Consider the following 20,643-nt stretch of genomic DNA (forward strand, 5'->3'; position numbering starts at 1 on the left):
GTGATAAGCATTCACGTTCCTGTAATTCTTTAGGTTTTCATTTCTGTTAAGTAATATAAATCCAGTGTTACTTTAAAACCAATGTAAAATGGTTCAGTGTTATTCAACAACTACACTTGACAAAACTTTACACCTATTAAACTTACAAATGTTTAGGTCAACATTAGAACAATTATTCAAAGATGTATTAAATAAATCTATTGAATAAATATGTATAAATTTAAGATACATACCTCTGCAGGTTTTTCATCATGGATGGTCAATGCAGGGGAGATTTCTTCCACCACGGGCTTGTCAGCTCACTGTCCTTCTGTAAGTGTCTACCACCAGATCAATAAAAAGGATGCAAGTATTAGTTGTATAAGGCATCTTGCAACAAGATGGCCATAGCTAACATTTGAGAAGAAATTAAATGAAAAATGGAAACATACTTAACATTAACACCTTTGAAATAGTACATGTAGACATTATATATTCAATATTACATTAAACAGACATTGACGTGCATTGTAGTAATCCTACTGATTATGAACCACCATTCTGTCTCTGTCACACTGTTCGTCCTCTGTTGAACTCTGCATTATAAATACAAATGTATTATGTATACAAATACTTATATATAAATAATATTTAATTTGTAAGTGTCACTGTGTAGATTCTTGAATGATTCATACTTCGGCAGGAGTGTCATCACTGACTTCAATGATTTCAGTCGATCCGTCCATCACAGGTTTATGTCCTGTTGGAGTCTGAAAACACGTTTAGAAGTTGTTAGATGCAGGAACTCATTTTGAAAAGTCATAATTTACCATTGCAAACATTTTTCTACAGAATACTCTGGTATCCTGAGCCATTGCACATACACACAGAAACTGTTACAGCAACAGTACATTTTAATTGGAAGAAAAAAAATGCTGTAACAAATTAGAGAGTATTTTCTTAAGTTGGTCTAATTTTCATTTTGTACAGTGTAAAATAAAATTTATAATAATAATAATACATGTATAGCTAATTATAAATACAACATTTGCCGTATTTTTGGGTACTTACCCCCCAGTACAGTCTTTTGAGAATACACTTCTGAAATCTCTGCGGGTCGCCTGTTGGTCCCCAAAGCCTGGCTGTTTTAGTTCCTTCAACCCATCATAAATATTCCAGTGACTACCAGTGATTCGATGAAAGGAAACAAAAGGATTTCTTGACGTGATATGATATGTCACTGCAACAGGTTGGTATCTGATTGTGAACAAAGACATGTAATTACATCGAGCAACTGAATAATTCCAATTAAACAGTCAAATACATAAAGATATTTAACTACAAGTACATTTCATTATTTGTGTTTATCATGTCCACTTTATATCTTCATGCCTATGAAAACAGAATATGTTTATTACAACATAGACTCTAAATATGTTTATAACTCTTCATCATTTTCTAAAAGGAGATTCTCGCCTTTCAGCACAAAGCAGAAGTGATGAAGGAAGCATTGGTGGCTGCATTTCTGGGTGAGCATCACAGGTGACTGTAGCATCTATTGCCATAATCACAAAAGGAGGCGCTCCATGAACAAACTTACGAGCTGTGTATGTTCTTCTTCCCTGACAGACCCTTCCGTTTCTGTGCACAACACAATACATATCAAATAAACAAACAACATTCAATTCAAGCATGTTTATATATAATACAAACAAGAAAACATAATTATGAATGCAAAAAAACCCTTGATAAACATATCTTTGCTTGCAGTTAGTGTATTCGTTTTTCAATTGTCATTTACCTCCACTTTCTTTTGGCATGGCAGTGAATGATTGTCCTCAACCCAGTTGTTAACTGACTGTTGTAGGTCTGAGAAGTCATTACACCTATTTTGAAATATTGTTTTAAAGAAAATGTCAGTAACATATGGTACTTGCATAAAATTTTACTGACATGTTGAACCCAAATATATAAATATAAAACATTTGGTTACTTACAGTACAGCAACAGTCCAGCAAAGCTTTGGGAACTCAGGGAAAGGACATTTGTGAGCGTCACACACACACAGTCTTTCATTGTGATGGATGTAGTCTAGACGGCAAACCACATAGTCATCTTCAGCTCCAAATGCATTCCACAGTTCTACCAGAAAGACTCGGGGAGAATATATTAACAATAGTGCATTTATTAACAGCTCAGCAAGCTGATAGTGTACAGAGTCATTTTGGCGTAGGCCCCGTCCGAAGAGCATAATCCGAGGGTCTCGGATCTGCAATTCCTGCCTGAAGACGAGGGCAGGGGCGCAGCCGACCCCCCGGTAGGGTATGGACAGGGCCATCCTGGTGGTGGTGGGGAGGATGGGGGTAATCGTCACTTCAGTATCTGCGAACTCAAACATGTGTAAGTACAGAGCCTTTATACCGTGAGCATGAGAATATCATTGGATTAGAGTGAAGGCATTAAGTGACGTGGTAATTGAGTCTTCCCAGCAGAACTTATGCTAGAGCTTTCATATCTTTTCCTTTAAAACGGTCCAAGTTTTTCAGCCAGGAGATCTTGCCCTGAGACCACTGCCCAACGGAGAAGTGTTGATAAACCTCCAGCAATGTGTTCATCCAACTGTCCTTCATTTTCATTTTCTCAATTTCGGATAGAATGAATGGTCTTGTCTTCATTGCTAAGTACATAATGTACAGCAAATTGTCGATTGTGCACGTGTTTGTCATTGTTATGGACTGCTGTCCTAGCTTTCCCTGACCAGACCATGGAGGAGATGTAGAAGAGCCCTTCTTGACTGTCTGAGCCTTTGGGGGATTGTAGTATTTAGAGTTTTTTTTTGGTCTGTTTTTTTTCTCCATTGCTCCTCCTGGCTTAATGGTTGGTCAATTTCTTCCAATTCCTTCTCCTCCACTACTTTCTTCTGAATATCTGTAACTCTGACACCACGTATTCAACCAAATATGAATTCATGCATGGTTTGGATGAAATCTCCAGGCCGTCTGTGGAGTTTGTTTTTGAAGACAATGTTTTTGGTGGTGCAGAACCAATTTTCTGCTTCACTGTTTGTGTCTCTTGTTTGCCCTAAATGTCTCAACATTATCCCAGTCCAAAGTGGCAGTGTTGCAATGTATGTGCGGACTATATCAATCAAACCTGGGCAGAAGTATGGATTTGAGGAAGTGCTCAACTCCTTCTTTCCCACACTCTTTCTCTTGGTATCGGTGAGTATACCCTCAAAAACCTTAACAAATGGGGAATCATGTCTGACTGTCTTTGGTGTTGTTTCTGAGACTATTTCTGCTTCTTCTGTTCCTGCAGTTTCCACATCTGCAATAACTGCCTGATTTTGAATAGCAGTCTGCAGGTTTTTCAAACTCTCCTTGCAGTGTGCAGTTGCTTCCTCAGTAAAAACTGCACACATGTCCGTTAACAAAGCTCGAATCTCATCTAGCCATGTGGCATTCTGCAGCAGTGCCATTGAATATAGAAATAGGTCTTTCGTTTGCTTCACACACTTCATCTTTGCTACCTTGCAGCACAGTATTTTAATCATGTGAGCAGCACAAATGTGTACAGCAGTGAAAGAGCATTGTTGTTTGCCTTGACTGACTTGAAGACATCGCTGTAGGTACATGTGTATGTCATTCTGGCAGAAAGCATGTACACACGCATGAATCATTGCCCAGCTGAAATCTGGTTCAACCTTTTGGGGCTGGAGGTGTTGTTTAGACATTTGAAAGAAATCAGGTGAAAAACATGTTAGCCTGTAGTGCTGGATAGAAGGTGTGCTCTGATCAGAGGAGAGCATCTCTGACACTGCGACAACTGTTGATCCTGTGCTTGATGTAACCGGACAGCAAAGGGCATAATAGAGTACACTTTTGCAATCTTCGGGTTTGGCCACAACAGTACCTGTTGCATCAAGGTACAGAAGAACAGTATTTTTCTTCTGCAAGTCTCTTAGTAGTTGGAGTTGATCAGTTGAGTACATGTGGGTTATACAAGGGGAAATTGCCACAAACTGTACATATGGATGCTGTAGTAGAGGACTGAAATGTTGGCTCAAGTCTTGTTCTTTCTGAATTTTGACACAATCCAGAAAAGGATTTGTGTCCATTCTGTTCTCAAGATTGCTCTCCCTTGAGACTGTTTGCAGTATTGTGAGTGGAGGCACCTCATTTGTGTTTCCCTCAATTAACTTCTGTTCATCTGCAGCAGCAAGTTTGATGTGTGTGAAGGTGCATAGGTGTGCATTCTCTCAGCTTTACCTTTAATGCTTCCTTTTCACTACTGCTTGTAAATGTAAGGCCTTTTGAATGGTCTATTTGGCCAGAAACCTTCACATTAACCAAAATGCAGTCTGCGTTTTCGGCAGGTTCTTCCAATAAGTATAAATCAAATTGGGTACATCCTGGAAATTTACATCTGGCCTTTCCATGCCAGTATGGGCACAGCCTCTTTCTTGACTGAGACTGCGTCACTTTATTATATGAGAAAGCCAGAACACAGTTGATCATCTGACCCATTCTTTCTGACAGCATGTCTGTCCAGCCATGCTTCAGGATTCTGTAGCCTTCTCTTTGGGTGGGTTTTATTTTGCTCCACTCATCATCTGAAAGCTTTATTTGAAGTTCAGTGGGGCATTGTTTAGTCTCTAACTTTCTTTCACTCTCATGTTTTTCTTCCTCTTCCAATGCTTCAGTGTTGAAAGACTGATTAGGATTGTCCAAAAGAAGTTGAGTCCTCTGTAATGGTCTACTTGTTTTCTTTATGGAACAGCCAGGGCACAGCCATGGTGAAATCAGGGCAACATCCTCAATACTCTGAAATTATCCAACGCACCTTGGGTGGAACCAATCTTTCCATCTATCACACTGAGCATATGGCTCTAAGGTATTAGGGCGCTTACAAACACAATTTTGTGGTTCATCAGACTCAGATTTTGGGATTGAATGCTCAGCCTTATTAGGAAAAAAAACATACATTGATTACATTCAAATACATACTAGATGGAAATGGTCATTTTCTTTACATTTACATAAATGAAATGTTTAGTGTTTATTAGGAACATAAGAAAGAAAAAACAAACAAACACAAACAAATAAAGGATTTTTACAGTAATAAGCAGTTAAACTGAACAAAAAAATCTACTTCTGGAAATGTCCATGTGTAAAAATAAAAGCATTATTACATGAGTAAAAGGAGAGCATTACTGGCCTTAATATGCAGTGTGATCTTGTGAATTCTCTTTCTGTTATTAAAATTGTTGGGTATAGATAGAGAATGACACAGCTGTCCCCAGAAAGAATTATCTTGGTACGGGGTTTCAGTGAAACACACGAACAATTTCCAATCAGTGGAAATTGTCAACAGTTTCAGGTATCTAGGCATTATCATGGACAAAAAATTGAGTTTTGACCAACACGTCACAGACATTCAGAAACGCTGCCAACAAAGACTATATGTCATACGTAAACTAAGATCTCTTTCAGTTAAACCACGTCTTTTGCTTCTCCTTTACCGAAGTATCATCGAATCTATTCTTTTGTACTGTGCTGCTTGCTATTTTAACATGCTCTCTTTAACTAATAGAAATAAGCTAATTAAAATCACCAACACCAGTTCAAAAATAATCGGTCTGCCAACTCCCAATTTGACAGGTCATATTCGCAGAGCAAGAGCAAAAACTATTATACGAAATCCTAGTCACCCCCTCAATTCATGTTTCATCCTTCTTCCCTCAGGCAGGAGATACAGACAGCTACCCCATAAAAAATCACGCCTAGGGAAAAGTTTTGTACAATAAGAGCACTGAATCTACATAGTGATTAAGTCTCATATCTTATAGGTTTGCTGCTGATACCATCTGTGTATGCTTATATTTACGTAACCAATAATTTGTGTATTATGAGAAGTATGTGTATGTTATGTGTGCTGAATGTTGCACTAGTACAGTCTGTGGAAGCATATTTCCTCTCCTGAGGACAATAAAGTACAAATCTGAATTAAACTGCAATTTTGATACTTCTGTTACAATTTCTTCCCCACTCACAGATACATATCGAGACATTATAGTTACGATACATTATGGTGAAGATGACAGCATTACAAAATATTATTACCAAGACCAATAACTTTCTATTAAGTCTTTTAATCTATTAAGTGATGTTACCACTTTCCAAACACTTTGAAATTATGAATAATGTATGAGTAACTTATAAATGAGTAATAAATAAATCAAATATGTTATAATTCAACTCTAATCTTACAGCTTTATTTTTGTAAACTATTATTCTTTATTAATAGTTGAAATTACAACTATTTTTGATAGTTATCTATCTCAGAGTTAACATTAATTTATATCCTTTATTTATTTCATATAAAATTGTTGCTTAATTATTTTATTTTGGGGTGACTGAGTCAGTCATAAAGGAATTAACGTTGTGTCATGTCTGTACATCATAACCTATGTACAGTTCACATAAAGAGACAACTTATTAAGGCTTTCATTCATTTTCTTTCTAACATATTATAGCCAATTAAAGGGTTTTTCCACATTTTTTTATAACACAACAGCCCTAAACGTTGTATAGAATGCTAATAGGCTTACAACTAGGCTACTATAGACGCTACAATAGTCGAAGGTTAACCAAGTTAATTATCCGGCTTTTTTAACATAAACTATGCATAATTGATGTATGTATAGTTAAATAATGTTTAGCAAACATTGGCCACACATAGCCTACTTCTACTGAAATGTGATGCATCAAGTTGTCCTCTTACCTGTAGACTTGCGTAGACATCTTTTGACTCAGCTAGTAATTTGAGCGTAGGTTGATTTTTTTGATGTAGGGTATTTTGCGTAAACCCTAACTGCAAAAAGCTAAGTTTTGTAATCAAAAAGAGTTATTTTATACAAGAAGAATCTCGGCGAAGTAGTGAAGGTATATAGGGAATTGATAGCGCCTCCAAATGGACCGACGGCATGTCGTAAATTACATATAACAACAAAAACGTAGAAAACCATAAATAAAAATACAAATAAATAAAATACTTTGTTTAATGCTGAATGCAATTTATTTTCAGTATTTCAAAGCCAGTCGTTTTTTTCTGTGCACAAATAGACAATGACATAAAAGCCTTAAAAGTTACAAGTATATAATTGTTTTCATAATGTTGCATATAGTGACAGTCAGGTGCACTGGGAAAGAGGTTACAGTTTAATGTCACCTTTGAAGGCAGCAGAGATATAGCGACCCCAAATTCAGCGCCTCCAATTGGGCCAATCAATTTCTCGTGTAACTGGTATGTCATATCTCTCAAAATCAGGGGATCATAACTCAATAATACTTTTACTTACGCAGTAAAAGTCCTTATAATGCTGGATAGTGACAGTCAGGCACACTGGGTATAATGCCCCAGTTCTACTTTAAACGCACCCATAAAGGCAGCCGAGATATAGCGCCACCAAATGGGCCAACAATGCAATAGCTCTTCTAACTGTATTGTCATATATGTCAAATTAATGGATCCATAACTTCCAAATGCAGTAAAAATGTCTGGTTTTTCATGGTTCATGGTAAAAAAAATAAACCTATAACGAATTAACAGGAACGTAATATATACAGTAGGGCTATTTTTAGGTTATTAATTTTGGAAAATGGATCAAAAATGCGCAGTGTACAGTAAACGTTTTTGTCACAACATTGACAATTCTATCCACTGATTAGGGCTGGGCGATATGACTTATAAAGCCATATTGCAATATACATCGCAGCCTCTCGCAATATATCATCATATATAAATTATAGAACCATTTCAGAACAGGTTACACAGACCCTAAGGTAAACACAATAAAAAAAATGTATTTAAGAAAGAAAGAAACGCTACATGTAGGTTTTTTTAGAACATTTATGGTGCAAAAACTGAATTATGCTCTGATCGTTTAAAAGGGGGCCATGTCCTTACACTAGTAAAAAAATATGGCTCTGGTAATGTCAATCCATTGTGGGCTCTTCCTACTGTAAGGAGCACCTTTTGAAAATGACTATTGGATGGAGGCAGTCCCGTCACAAGGGCTGAGCCCAACCGATAAAGGATTTTTAAGGCCGATACAAATATTTGATTTAAAAGCCGATATTCCCGTCACTATATATTTAAAAAAACAGAAACACTTAAAAACTTTACAGATTAAAAATAACAAATCACCATGAAATCATGTAGTTATTATTAGCCATATTAATATATAAACACAAAATACACACACGTTTTATTTGTACAAATAAAATATAGCAATTTTACCAGAATAATTACAAATATTTTCCCCAAATCGCGCAGCCCTAAAATGAGCCTGATCTTGACCCGCGTAACATAAAAAAACAACACATTTCAGTATGAAATCATGTAGTGAAGAGTTCGGTGTTTCTCACAATCACCATATGACATCCAGAACGCTGGAAAAATAAATAAATAATCAAATACATGAGAGAACATTGCTTCCATAAGTTTTTGCCCAAACTTCAAAGGCCCGTTTAAATGATTCAAACTAAAGTCATATCTTAACTTTAAGGTTACGTTTATCATATAAACTACCTATATACAGCATGTTATAAGCATGTGTTTGGGGCAGAGGGGCACACGGTCGCATTTGCAGCAGATATATAGGCTGTTTATTTGAACAGTTTAACATTTCAGTTACTGTGTGTGAAGAACAATAACTAGTCCAGTGTTGTGATCTAACAGACACCCGGTAGAAAGTAACAGAATATTATGCGCACAGTATCGAATTTGGATCGGTCCGGTCTGTTCGATCCCCGATCCGGCAAATAATGGCGGATCGGAGCCGATACCTATCCTGAGTATCGGATCGGTGCATCCCTATACGATACCAGACCAAAATACCTCGATAACGATACTAAATCGATAACACGGTAAAAAAAGAAAGATATAATGAATAATATGACAACAGAACTTATTATTCATTGTTTTATTTATTTTTACTAATTCCTTATTTGACTTATTGACTTGTCCAGCATGTTCCTGCCCTGGTTTTGCCCATTTCCTTCTGTTATTGCTATAATAACTGCATGCCAGTGTGAAGATCCTCACAGAGATCATCATTATCAATCATCATTCACTAACCTTTCACTTCTCAACGGGGTGGGATGACCAAAATCTTATTTCATGATACCAGTAATTTCATATTTTTAAAGTGTAATTTTATAATTATAATATTTTTAATTGTATCTTTGTTTTAAAAAATAAGCAAAAAAATGCAAATGACAAACAAGATAACAAAAGCAGTGCTTTATTTCTCATCTACATTAGGTCTATTTAACAGAAGCAAGTCAAGAAAGAACTGAACAGAGGTGGGTAGTAACGAATTACTTTTACTTCGTTACATTTACTTGAGTACATTTTTTGGGTAACTTGTACTTTTAGAGTATATTTAAAAATGGGTACTTTTACTTTTACTCAAGTACATTTCTTGTGAAAAAACTGTACTTTTACTTAGTTACATTCGGTGGCGTTCCTTCGCCACTGTCAATGGTGATAATTAATTATATATTTTAAAATAAGTTATGACTTGTTCGCAAGTCTCGCGAAACGTTGGAGAGGCTGCTTCGCGAGAGGTGGATATGCATCACCCGCATAAAATTAGCGCGCGTCCGTTTAGTCAGAAGATATGGCCGAAGCAGAGGGAGATGTGTGTGAGCTACGGCAGATCATCCGTACGTGGCCTCATATTCAGCCTGTTTTCAGTCCAAGATGTCAAAAAGAACAGTTTCATAATTTAATGCATGCTGTGTGCACCATTATGAACTGACATCTCAGCATACAATAATTCCAGCACCAACCTGAGAGAGCAGAGGTAAGTGTAACAATGATGCCTATATTTGAACACTGTTAATGGTAATTTGGTAACTATGGGCACTTTTCCTTTATTGTAATACTATTTCACACACTGTCCGAGTGTTTTCCTCATATGCGCTCTTGTGCAACATTGACAAATCATTTGAATCCTCCAAACACACTCCCACAAACAAACGTTCACATCTGCACATTTACATATCTTTTTTTTCTCATAAAACGAGCAACCTCATTGGCAAAATGTACCTGTGACAATGTTTTTGCAAACCATAAAATACGTACCAATACACACTGCAGGAATTCCAACAGAAATGAACACTATAGGCAGAAAAACTGCATTTTTTTGTTAGTCTATGGTTTGTAAAACATTTTGAATTTTGCGTCACAGCTCCATGTTCTGCTTTTCTGATTCACCGGATTTGCTCGATAGCTCAGCTGATACAGATTTGTATTTGCAATGCGAAAAGCTTGAGAACGAACCCCATGAAGAACGAGTCATGATAAAAGAGCTCAAAGACGAGTTCTAAACACAAGCTAAAAATACATGGACACAATTTTATTTTTGTCACATTTGCTTTTGTTAACACTTTCGGGTAGGTTTAGTGTGGGTGTAGGCTACGTTAAAAACACAACGTAACAAAACATGTCAGATTCACGCAAATCTGTTCTGGGAAAAACGTTTAGTACTAAGCTTTTAGCGTCACCCAGTGGACATTTCACTTTGAAACTGTCGCAATATGTACGTATTGGTACATATTTTGTGGTTTGCAAAAACGTTGCCACAGGTACTGATGAGATCAGGCTAAAAACGAAACAAATTGAATAGCCTAATGTGACATCTTGCATTTATACACATATCCGGACAGACAACAGTCTGCAGTGTATACATACGTTTAAAAATGGGACTGTATTTTTAAGAATGCATATACTTATAAAAATATAAGAACAAAGTATGTTTTAAAAAAAGCTGTGGTTAGCCCAGCACACCATTAATTTACACTGTTTAACCATTAAACACACACACACACACACGCACACACATATATATATTTGGAGGTGTGTGAAAGCTCTAAGTAGTCTGAAATTCAGGGTTTTTGGATCTTATCAATCAGATCGAAAGTAACTAGTAACTAAGTACTTGAGTAGTTTTTTCATCTAATACTTTTTTACTCTTACTCAAGTAACTATTACTATTGTTACTTTTACTTTTACTTGAGTAAATATTTCCGTAAGTACTTGTACTTTTACTTGAGTAAAGATTTTGGCTACTCTACCCACCTCTGGAACTGAAATAATCAAATATAAAACTGCTTCCTTAGTCTTTACTCTATAATTTAACTATACGCTGTTTCTTAATATATTTCAGTTATTTAGCCGAGCATGTGGTAGTTTTTCTATTGTTCATTGGAGTTTGATTAACATTAATCAGAGAATATTAGATCTGGCTTCAGACCTGCACGGATCTCATTACCTCAGCTGTAGATGTCCACTAAAGACAGATCCGACTGTGTTTACCTCAATACTCGCCAGACCGTACATATTTACATATTTTTGACCATTCAAAACCAAATAATAATCTGCGAAAGAACTGAATGGTGATCGCATGTTTGTTGTCTGAAAATGCGCGCGTGCGTGTGTGTGTGTGTGTGTGTGCGCGCTTCAGGTCAGAGTCCGGCTCGAGCACGTCCCGCGCCGCGCTTTTTCTTCTCATGCGCGCATATTTCTGTTGCTTTCTCTGTTATGCTGCGCGTCTATATTTAACTCTTCTGCTTCTAATGTTTATTGAGCGGCTGAAGCAGAGCTCTGCACACACGTCCTGACACCTGCTGTCACGTACATCAATGCACATTAAAGGGGGGGTGAAACACTCAGTTTCAGTCAATCTCATGTCAATCTTGAGTACCTATAGAGTAGTATTGCATCCTTCATATCTCCGAAAAGTCTTTCGTTTTATTATATTTGTAAAAGAAATATGGGCTGTTCCGAGTCTTTCCGGAAAAAACCGAGCGCCTGGAGGCGTATCGTGTGGGCGGAGCTAAAGAATGACATATGCGCAAAGCGGTCCTCAAGCGTGGAGAAACCCATCTCAGCTATCTCAGCTAATAGATATGATCCAGAATCTAATTCGGAGGCTGAAATAGAAACAGCAACAGCAGGACGTCCGTCTCTGTGGTAAGTACTGTATTTAGAGGCCTGTCAACATGACATGATTCGGTTTATGGACTATTGTATGCGACCAAACCTTAGTAGCAAGTAAAACGGTTTTGCACGTCAGAGTAGTATAACGTTATAAGTTACATAGAACAGCAATGAAGTCCGTTAGTGCATTTGAATGACGAAGCACGCGATTGTGTCGTTTACTGATGTTTATGTAATGATAAACAGGACGGAAGCAATTGCAATGCAAAAGACAATGTTTATTGAACAGATACTCAGTAAAGTGATGGAAGATCGTTGCACAGATCCTTCTGTGATGAAGCGGTAGAGCGGGAACACAGACAGCAGGAGATCGTGACGCAGGGACTGAGATGGGATCCTGATGACTGTGTGCAAAGTGAGGATAAGTCCGTGGTGAGTTGGTGAGATCGACAATAGAAGAGTCCAGAGTCCGGTGCACAGGAAACACGAGGAACATGGAACAGGCACGCGACACGGGGAACTCAAACAACGATCTGACAACATGGAGAGGGAGAGAAGACATTAAGTAGGCTGTGATGATCAAGAACAGCTGCCGCTGATCAGGCTAACCAGTGACCACGCCCCTCAGAACAAACAACGTAACGAGACACACCCACACAACATACACCTGCACCACATACACACACACAAGACTAGAATGAGACAGCGGATTTACCAACCGTGACAGTACCCTCTCCCCTAGGAACGCCTCCTGGCGTTCCCAGACGACCCTACCTGCCGACGGTAATCATCGATAAGGGAGTGATCCAGTATGTCTCGAGCAGGCACCCAACTCCTCTCCTCTGGACCGTAACCCTCCCAATCCACCAAATACTGGAATCCGCGTCCCCTCCGTCTCGAGTCCAGAATACGATGTACCGAATAAGTAGGTTCCCCATCTACGAGTCGCGGCGGTGGGGGAACCGGGACAGGCGGATTAAGATGTGAATGAAACACGGGCTTGATCTTGGAAACATGAAAGGCGGAATGAATTCTCCTGTACGCCGGAGGAAGGTTGAGGCGGACTGTCACCGGACTAATGATCTTGGTAACAGTGAATGGGCCAATAAATTTGGGAGCAAGTTTATTAGAGACGGAGCGGAGTGGAATGTTCTTGGTAGAAAGCCACACTTTTTGACCCACGACGTATACGGGTGGCTTAGACCGGTGGCGGTCGGCTTTAGCCTTGGTGCGCGCCCCCACTTGGAGTAGAGTCTCGCGGGCTCTAGTCCATGTGCGGCGACACCTCTGGACGAAGGCGTGAGCGGAGGAGACCGCGACCTCGGATTCCAGGCTAGGAAAAATTGGTGGTTGGTACCCTAAACTACACTTAAACGGGGAAAGGCCCGTAGATGACACTGGTAACGAGTTATGAGCGTACTCAACCATAGAAAGTTGTTGACTCCAGGAAGAAGGGTTCTTGGAAACCAAACATCGCAACACCCTTTCAAGATCTTGGTTGGCTCGCTCAGACTGACCGTTGGTCTGGGGATGGTAACCCGAAGACAGACTGACTGTAGCTCCTAATAATCTACAAAACTCAGTCCAAAATTTGGACACAAACTGGGGACCTCTGTCAGAAACCACGTCCATCGGGAGGCCATGTAACCGAAAGACGTGATCAATGACGGTGACCGCTGTCTCCTTGGCTGAAGGTAATTTGGGCAAGGGGATGAAATGAGCCGCCTTCGAGAATCGGTCCACAACAGTCAAAACAACCGTCATACCCTTAGAGGGTGGGAGGGCGGTGACAAAATCTAGCGCAATGTGGGACCAGGGTCTCGAAGGGACTGACAGCGGTTGGAGTAACCCATCTGGAGGTCGGTTAGACGTCTTACCAACCGCGCAAACAGAGCAAGCCAAAACAAAATCATGGACATCGCGAGCCATTAATGGCCACCAAAACCGTTGCTTTACTAAGTGCTTAGTGCGACTTATCCCTGGATGACAGGCCACGTTGGAGCAATGACCCCATCGGATAACGTCGGACCGTAACCCCTCCGGAACAAACAAACGATTCGGTGGGCAACCGGGCGGAGGCGTTACCCCTTCTAGGGCCGTCTTGACCCTCGATTCGACCTCCCATACGAGTGTGGAGATAACTACTTTCTCCTGTAAAATACACTCGGGAGTAACCGGGCGCTCGGATGGATCAAAAATACGAGATAAAGCATCGGGTTTGATGTTCTTGGAACCCGGGCGGTACGAGAGAGTAAAGTCAAAACGTCCGAAAAAAAGTGCCCACCGAGCCTGCCTGGAGTTGAGTCTTTTGGCAGATCTAATATATTCAAGGTTCTTATGATCGGTCCAGACGATAAAAGGTACCCCCGACCCTTCTAACCAATGACGCCACTCCTCCAACGCTAATTTGACGGCCAACAACTCTCTGTTACCAATGCCATAGTTACGTTCGGCGGGTGATAAACGATGGGAAAAAAACGCGCAGGGGTGCATCTTGTCATCCGAGGAAGCGCGCTGGGAGAGAACTGCACCTACCCCCACCTCTGACGCGTCGACCTCCACCACGAACTGACGTGTGGGATCAGGGGCGACTAAGATGGGAGCCGAAACGAAGCGGCCTTTGAGGTTGGAGAATACAGCCTCAGCTGTATTCGACCACCTGAACGTCGTTCTGGGGGAGGTCAAGGCAGTCAGAGGTGCGGCTAGTTGGCTGAAGTTGCGAATGAAACGCCGATAGAAGTTGGCGAATCCCAGAAACCGCTGTAGGGCCTTACGGGAATCTGGACTTGGCCAATCTATCACAGCCTTCACTTTGTCAGGGTCCATGCGCACTCCCTCGGAAGAGACGATGTAACCTAGGAAGGAAACAGACTGTGCATGAAAATCGCATTTCTCCGCCTTGACAAAAAGCCCATTCTGTAACAGCCTCTGAAGCACTTGTCTGACATGTTGCACATGTTCCTGGAGAGACGAAGAAAAAATCAATATGTCATCCAGGTAAACATATATGAACTGGTCAACCATGTCTCTCAACACGTCATTGACGAGTGCCTGGAAGACCGCTGGGGAGTTGGAAAGGCCGAAAGGCATGACCAAGTATTCAAAGTGCCCCCTGGGGGTGTTAAACGCGGTCTTCCATTCATCCCCCTTCCTGATGCGAACCAAATGATATGCATTGCGTAAATCCAATTTTGTGAATATGGATGCTCCCTGTAACCTCTCAAAAGCTGAAGACATCAGCGGCAAAGGATATGTATTCTTTACCGTGATGTTGTTCAGCTCTCGGTAATCAATACAAGGTCGCATAGAACCATCCTTCTTACCCACAAAAAAGAACCCCGCCCCCGCTGGAGAAGAGGAAGGTTGGATGAACCCGGCCGCTAGAGAATCAGAAATATATTTCTCCATGGCCTCCCTCTCAGGAACAGAAAGAGAGTAAAGTTTGCCCTTAGGCGGAGATTTACCTGGCACTAAGTCTATAGCACAGTCATAGGGACGATGCGGAGGAAGAGAAGCAGCTCGAGACTTACTGAACACCTCCTTCAGGTCCCGGTACTCCGCGGGCACGTTTGACAAATCCGTCGCCTTCTCCTGAAACACAGAAACAGAAACAGAAGAACAAGCAGAGACAAGACAAGAGCCGTGGCAGGACTCGCTCCACATGGACACAGAATCGGAGCCCCAGTCCACCCGGGGATTGTGCTTAACCAGCCAGGGGTGTCCTAACACAATGGGTGCGACGGGTGAGTGCATGAGGAGGAAGGAGATGGTCTCAGTATGGTTGCCAGAGGTGATGAGGGTTATGGGTCCAGTGGAAAGGGAGATGTTGGGAAGTGGTTGTCCGTTGAGTGCACTGACCGAGATCTGGTGAGGAAGAGATGAGATGGGAAGATGTAACTCGTGCGCCAGTCGAATGTCCAAAAAGTTGTCCTCAGCTCCGGAATCCACCAGTGCCCGTGCGTCGTGAGTCTTGTTGTTCCCCCATCTCAGTCTTACCGGAAGGAGAGTGGATGGTGAGGTCTTCCCGGCGGAGATCCCACCCGATAGTAGCCTCAACTTTACTACCGGGCTTGATCTTTTACCGGGCATGAGTGTAGAAAATGTCCCCGGCCTGCACAGTACAAACATAGTCCTTGGGACCGCCGCCTCTCTCTCTCCTCCCGGGAAAGCCGGGCTCTCCCTACCTGCATGGGCTCGTGATCGATGGGACCGACCGTGTTCTCCTCCAAGCTGCCGCGACCTCTGGCGCCTCCGTGGTCGTGGGTCGATTGAACGTGTCGGCCCAGTCGGCTAATGCGAGCGTCCACCCGCAGTGCCAGATCGATGAGGTCGTTGAGTTGAGGAGGCAGATCCAGCATGTAAATCTCTTGTTGAACACGGTCGGCCAGCCCATGCAGGAACATATCCCACTGTGCCTCCTCGTTCCATTTGCACTCAGCCGCCAGAGTGCGAAACTCGATAGAGTAGTCGGCCACTGAGGAGCTTCCCCGTTTAAGGTCGGCGAGTCTTCTCGCCGCTTCTTTGCCCGCTACCTTCCGGTCGAACACTCTCTTCATTTCGGCGGCTAGTGCATGGAACGAGGCGCAGCATGGTTCCTTATTCTCCCACACCGCCGTTCCCCACAGAGCCGCTTTACCCTTAAGTAAAGTCAGGACGAATGCCACTTTAGACTCCTCTCTCTCGAATGTCATAGGCTGTAGCGAAAAATTCATAGAACATTTGGTTAGAAACGCTCTACAAAACTCAGGCTCACCAGAGTAACTCTCAGGAACGGGTAGGCGTGGTTCAGGATGATGGCTCCTCTCTGGTATGACGGGGGAAACGGCCGGTGTGGGTGGCACAGTGGGAGCGCTCAGGCGTTGGATCTGCTGGGTGAGCCCGGACACCTGCGTCACGAGCGCTTGGACAGCGCGTCCGGTGGAAGAAATGCTCTCCTGCTGCTGATCCATCCTGGCAATGCTATGCTCCACGAAATCCTTCAAGGCAGATGCACTTGCTGCTTCCATGATTGGTCAGATCGTTCTGTAATGATAAACAGGACGGAAGCAATTGCAATGCAAAAGACAATGTTTATTGAACAGATACTCAGTAAAGTGATGGAAGATCGTTGCACAGATCCTTCTGTGATGAAGCGGTAGAGCGGGAACACAGACAGCAGGAGATCGTGACGCAGGGACTGAGATGGGATCCTGATGACTGTGTGCAAAGTGAGGATAAGTCCGTGGTGAGTTGGTGAGATCGACAATAGAAGAGTCCAGAGTCCGGTGCACAGGAAACACGAGGAACATGGAACAGGCACGCGACACGGGGAACTCAAACAACGATCTGACAACATGGAGAGGGAGAGAAGACATTAAGTAGGCTGTGATGATCAAGAACAGCTGCCGCTGATCAGGCTAACCAGTGACCACGCCCCTCAGAACAAACAACGTAACGAGACACACCCACACAACATACACCTGCACCACATACACACACACAAGACTAGAATGAGACAGCGGATTTACCAACCGTGACAGTTTACTCACGCAACGATAAGCACAGCACAGACATTTGAAGCAGTTTTACTCACCGGCTGCTTCCAGGACCGAACCTTTATCGCTGGGACGGCTCCGTCAAAAACACACTTCTTGGAGTGTGGAGATCCACTTTGCGATGCGACTGAAGCATTTCTGCGTTCAAATCGGTTCAAATGCAGCGCTGCCTTCCCGGAATGCTGTGCTGAAGCGTTGAAGACGCTTAATGTCAAAGTGGAGGAATGAAGTGGAGCGCGGCGCGGACTATAACCGACATTAGTTTCACGGACGACTGGATCTGCAGCTGAGAGTGTGTATGGGCGTGCATTTCCTCTCTCGCGCTAGTGACGCGCGCGCAAACCCTACCGGGAGAAGAGCCCGTACGGCCCATACAAGGAACTTCCGCTCTAATAACGTCAAGCCGACCCATACTCGAAAAAAACTCTCCGAAACTTGTGAGAAACCGGAAGGAGTATTTTTGACACTGAAATACTCCATCAAACGTCCAACATTAGTTTTTGAAACTTTGTCTGTGTTTAGGATGGGAATCCAAGTCTTTAACAGTGGAAAAAGCTCAGTATGCAGGAAACAGCATTTCACCGCCCCTTTAAGAAATACAGCTCAGGCGCTGTCCTCCTTAAAGTAGCGGTACTAATAAAAGTCCATATCGTACCGTTTGTAATAGCAGGGTATCGCAATACTTTTCTAGTACCGGTATATCGTGCAACACTAGATTACATTTACTGTATGTATTGGTATAAATTCCAGAGGTATAAATTGGTATACATTTCTTTACTGTATGTAAAGTTTTCCTCAAACTTAATTACACAAAATCAGCTTTGCGTTGGTTGCATTATGCTGTTGAATGGAAATATATTTTTTAATAATTTTATAATCAAGTAGCCTACATACAAATGAGGGAAAATTACTGAAAATTAAGTTAATGGATCCTGCATTCTGGGTCAATACACAATACACACATCTCACTTTATGAGGTGTTTCCAAATGGAAACGCTCCCACACCAGATGTAGTACGAGATTTTTGATAAAAAAACATTGTCATTTCATCATTGCAATATTTTAGAGAGGCATACATTTTAAGCTTTGATAATTGCAAACGTTTTAAGTACACTTGTTTAGTATACAAAATGTGACATAATCTTGCTCCCACTCCACTGCATGGCTTTTTTCAAAGACTTGGCAGTGGAGGTTATACACTGGCCTGTATCAAAGGAGACTGCGTGATACCATTTAGGCGCACCACTTTTGGGCGAAGCGTTATGTCAGTAATAAGTGGTAAACTCTGGAATACCTTGCCCCTTTCAACAAGAGAATGTCCTACACTCAACACCTTTAAAGCTCACTTAAAACAGTGGCTTCTTGAAAACCAGAGGTGTACTCATATTTAACGTCTCAGGTTACGTATGTAACCCTAGTTCCCTGAGGGAACGAGACGCTGCGTCGAAACGCTGTGAGAACGCCTCTGCGTTAATGCGTCGTGAAGCGCCTGTAGAACCATTCCATCGGAAAAAAGATCGATCGTCGGCGTGATGACGTCATCGACCGGAAGCTATAAAACGTCCGTGAAAACAAACAGGAACTAACTTCTGATAAAGCCTGAAGTAAGTGATCACGGACACGCCGGGAGTATGGCAGAGCGACGCAGCGTCTCGTTCCCTCAGGGAACTAGGGTTACATACGTAACCTGAGACGTTCCCTTTCGGGGAACTCGAGCTGCGTCGAAACGCTGTGAGAACGCTTATACCCACATCGCCATAGGACCAAGTGTCTCGTATGTGTGAAGCCGAAGCGCACACGGTTACGAGAGAACCTGTGCCCCTACTGTAGATGCCAGGTCTAGTTCGTAGAACCTGACGAAGGTAGAAGGAGACGACCATCCGGCCGCGTTACATATATCATGGAGGGAAGCCCCCGACAAAAGTGCTTTAGAAGCAGCCATACCCCTGGTTGAATGTGCCCGGACAGCCAAAGGAGATGGCTGCCCGGTAGCTTCATAAGCAAGTGAAATGGCCTCGACCACCCACTTGCTCATCCTCTGCTTGGATACAGGAGCCCCCTTCTTAGGGGGTCCGAAGCAAACAAACAATTGTTCAGTTTTTCTCCACAGGGCAGCTCTGTGGACATAAGTATCCAGTGCCCTCACCGGACACAGCAGATTTAATCTTTCCTGGTCTGACGTCAAGAATGGAGGAGGACAGAAGGCTTGTAGAGTGATGGGGCCCCGTGGGCTCGTAGGAACCTTGGGGACATAACCCGGCCTGGGATGCAGAAATGCTTTCACCATCCCAGGCGCGAACTCTAGACATGAGGGCCCTACTGACAGGGACTGAATATCTCCTATCCTTTTAAGAGATGAAATGGCCAAAAGGAAGATAGTTTTCAGGGTGAGGAACTTATCCGAAACCTCCTCCAGAGGTTCGAACGGAGGTCCGGACAAGCCCCTCAAAACAATGGCCAAGTCCCATGCCGGGACCCTCGAGTGCATAACTGGCCTCAACCTTAATGTGCCACGAAGGAAGCGTGTAATTAGAGGGTGTCTTCCCAAAGACACTCCACTGCAAGGGACGTGGACAGCACCCAAGGCCGCCACGTACACCTTAAGTGTGGAGGGGGTCAACCCTGCAGAGAACCTCTCCTGCAGGAACTCCAGCACTGTACCAACCGGGCAGTTAACTGGATCCCACTGGCGTTCTCTGCACCAAGCTGAGAAAAGTCTCCATTTCAAAGCGTACAGCTTCCTCGTGGACGGAGCTCTGGAGTGAAGGATGGTCTCTACGACCTCGGCCGAGAGACCCTCCTCTATGAGCCTAGCCCCCTCAGAGGCCAGGCCCACAGTTTCCACATCTCTGGGCGTGGGTGCAGGAATCTCCCGCCCGCCTGAGAGAGTAGATCCCTCCTGGTCGGAATCTCCATCGGAGAGCCTTCCAGGAGAGATATCAGGTCCGAAAACCATACTCGGGTCGGCCAGTTCGGGGCCACTAGAAGTACCTGGGCCCCGTCCCGGCGTACCCTCTCCAGAACTCCTGGAAGCAGGACAATCGGGGGGAAGGCGTACAGAGGCAGCCTCGGCCACTCCTGTACCATGGCATCCAGCCCCAGCGGGGCCGGATGGGTCAGA

General features: G+C 42.7%; 2 protein-coding genes across 2 annotated transcripts in view; both read right to left on the reverse strand.

The window, feature by feature from the left end:
- The window catches only part of LOC137040641 (NACHT, LRR and PYD domains-containing protein 12-like), a 274,172-nt gene that overhangs the window by 127,100 nt on the left and 126,429 nt on the right, over positions 1-20,643 (reverse strand). The gene's annotated exons all lie outside the window — the stretch shown is intronic.
- LOC137040759 (uncharacterized) lies at positions 12,217-16,468 on the reverse strand. The gene is made up of 2 exons (XM_067416532.1): positions 15,519-16,468; positions 12,217-12,521 (listed from the first exon to the last, which is right to left on the reverse strand). Exons 1-2 carry the CDS (start codon positions 16,114-16,116, stop codon positions 12,217-12,219), a joined length of 903 nt encoding a protein of 300 aa, XP_067272633.1. The 5' UTR covers positions 16,117-16,468.

The sequence above is a fragment of the Pseudorasbora parva genome, chromosome 14, assembly GCF_024679245.1.
Source record: "Pseudorasbora parva isolate DD20220531a chromosome 14, ASM2467924v1, whole genome shotgun sequence".
NCBI lineage: Eukaryota > Metazoa > Chordata > Actinopteri > Cypriniformes > Gobionidae > Pseudorasbora > Pseudorasbora parva.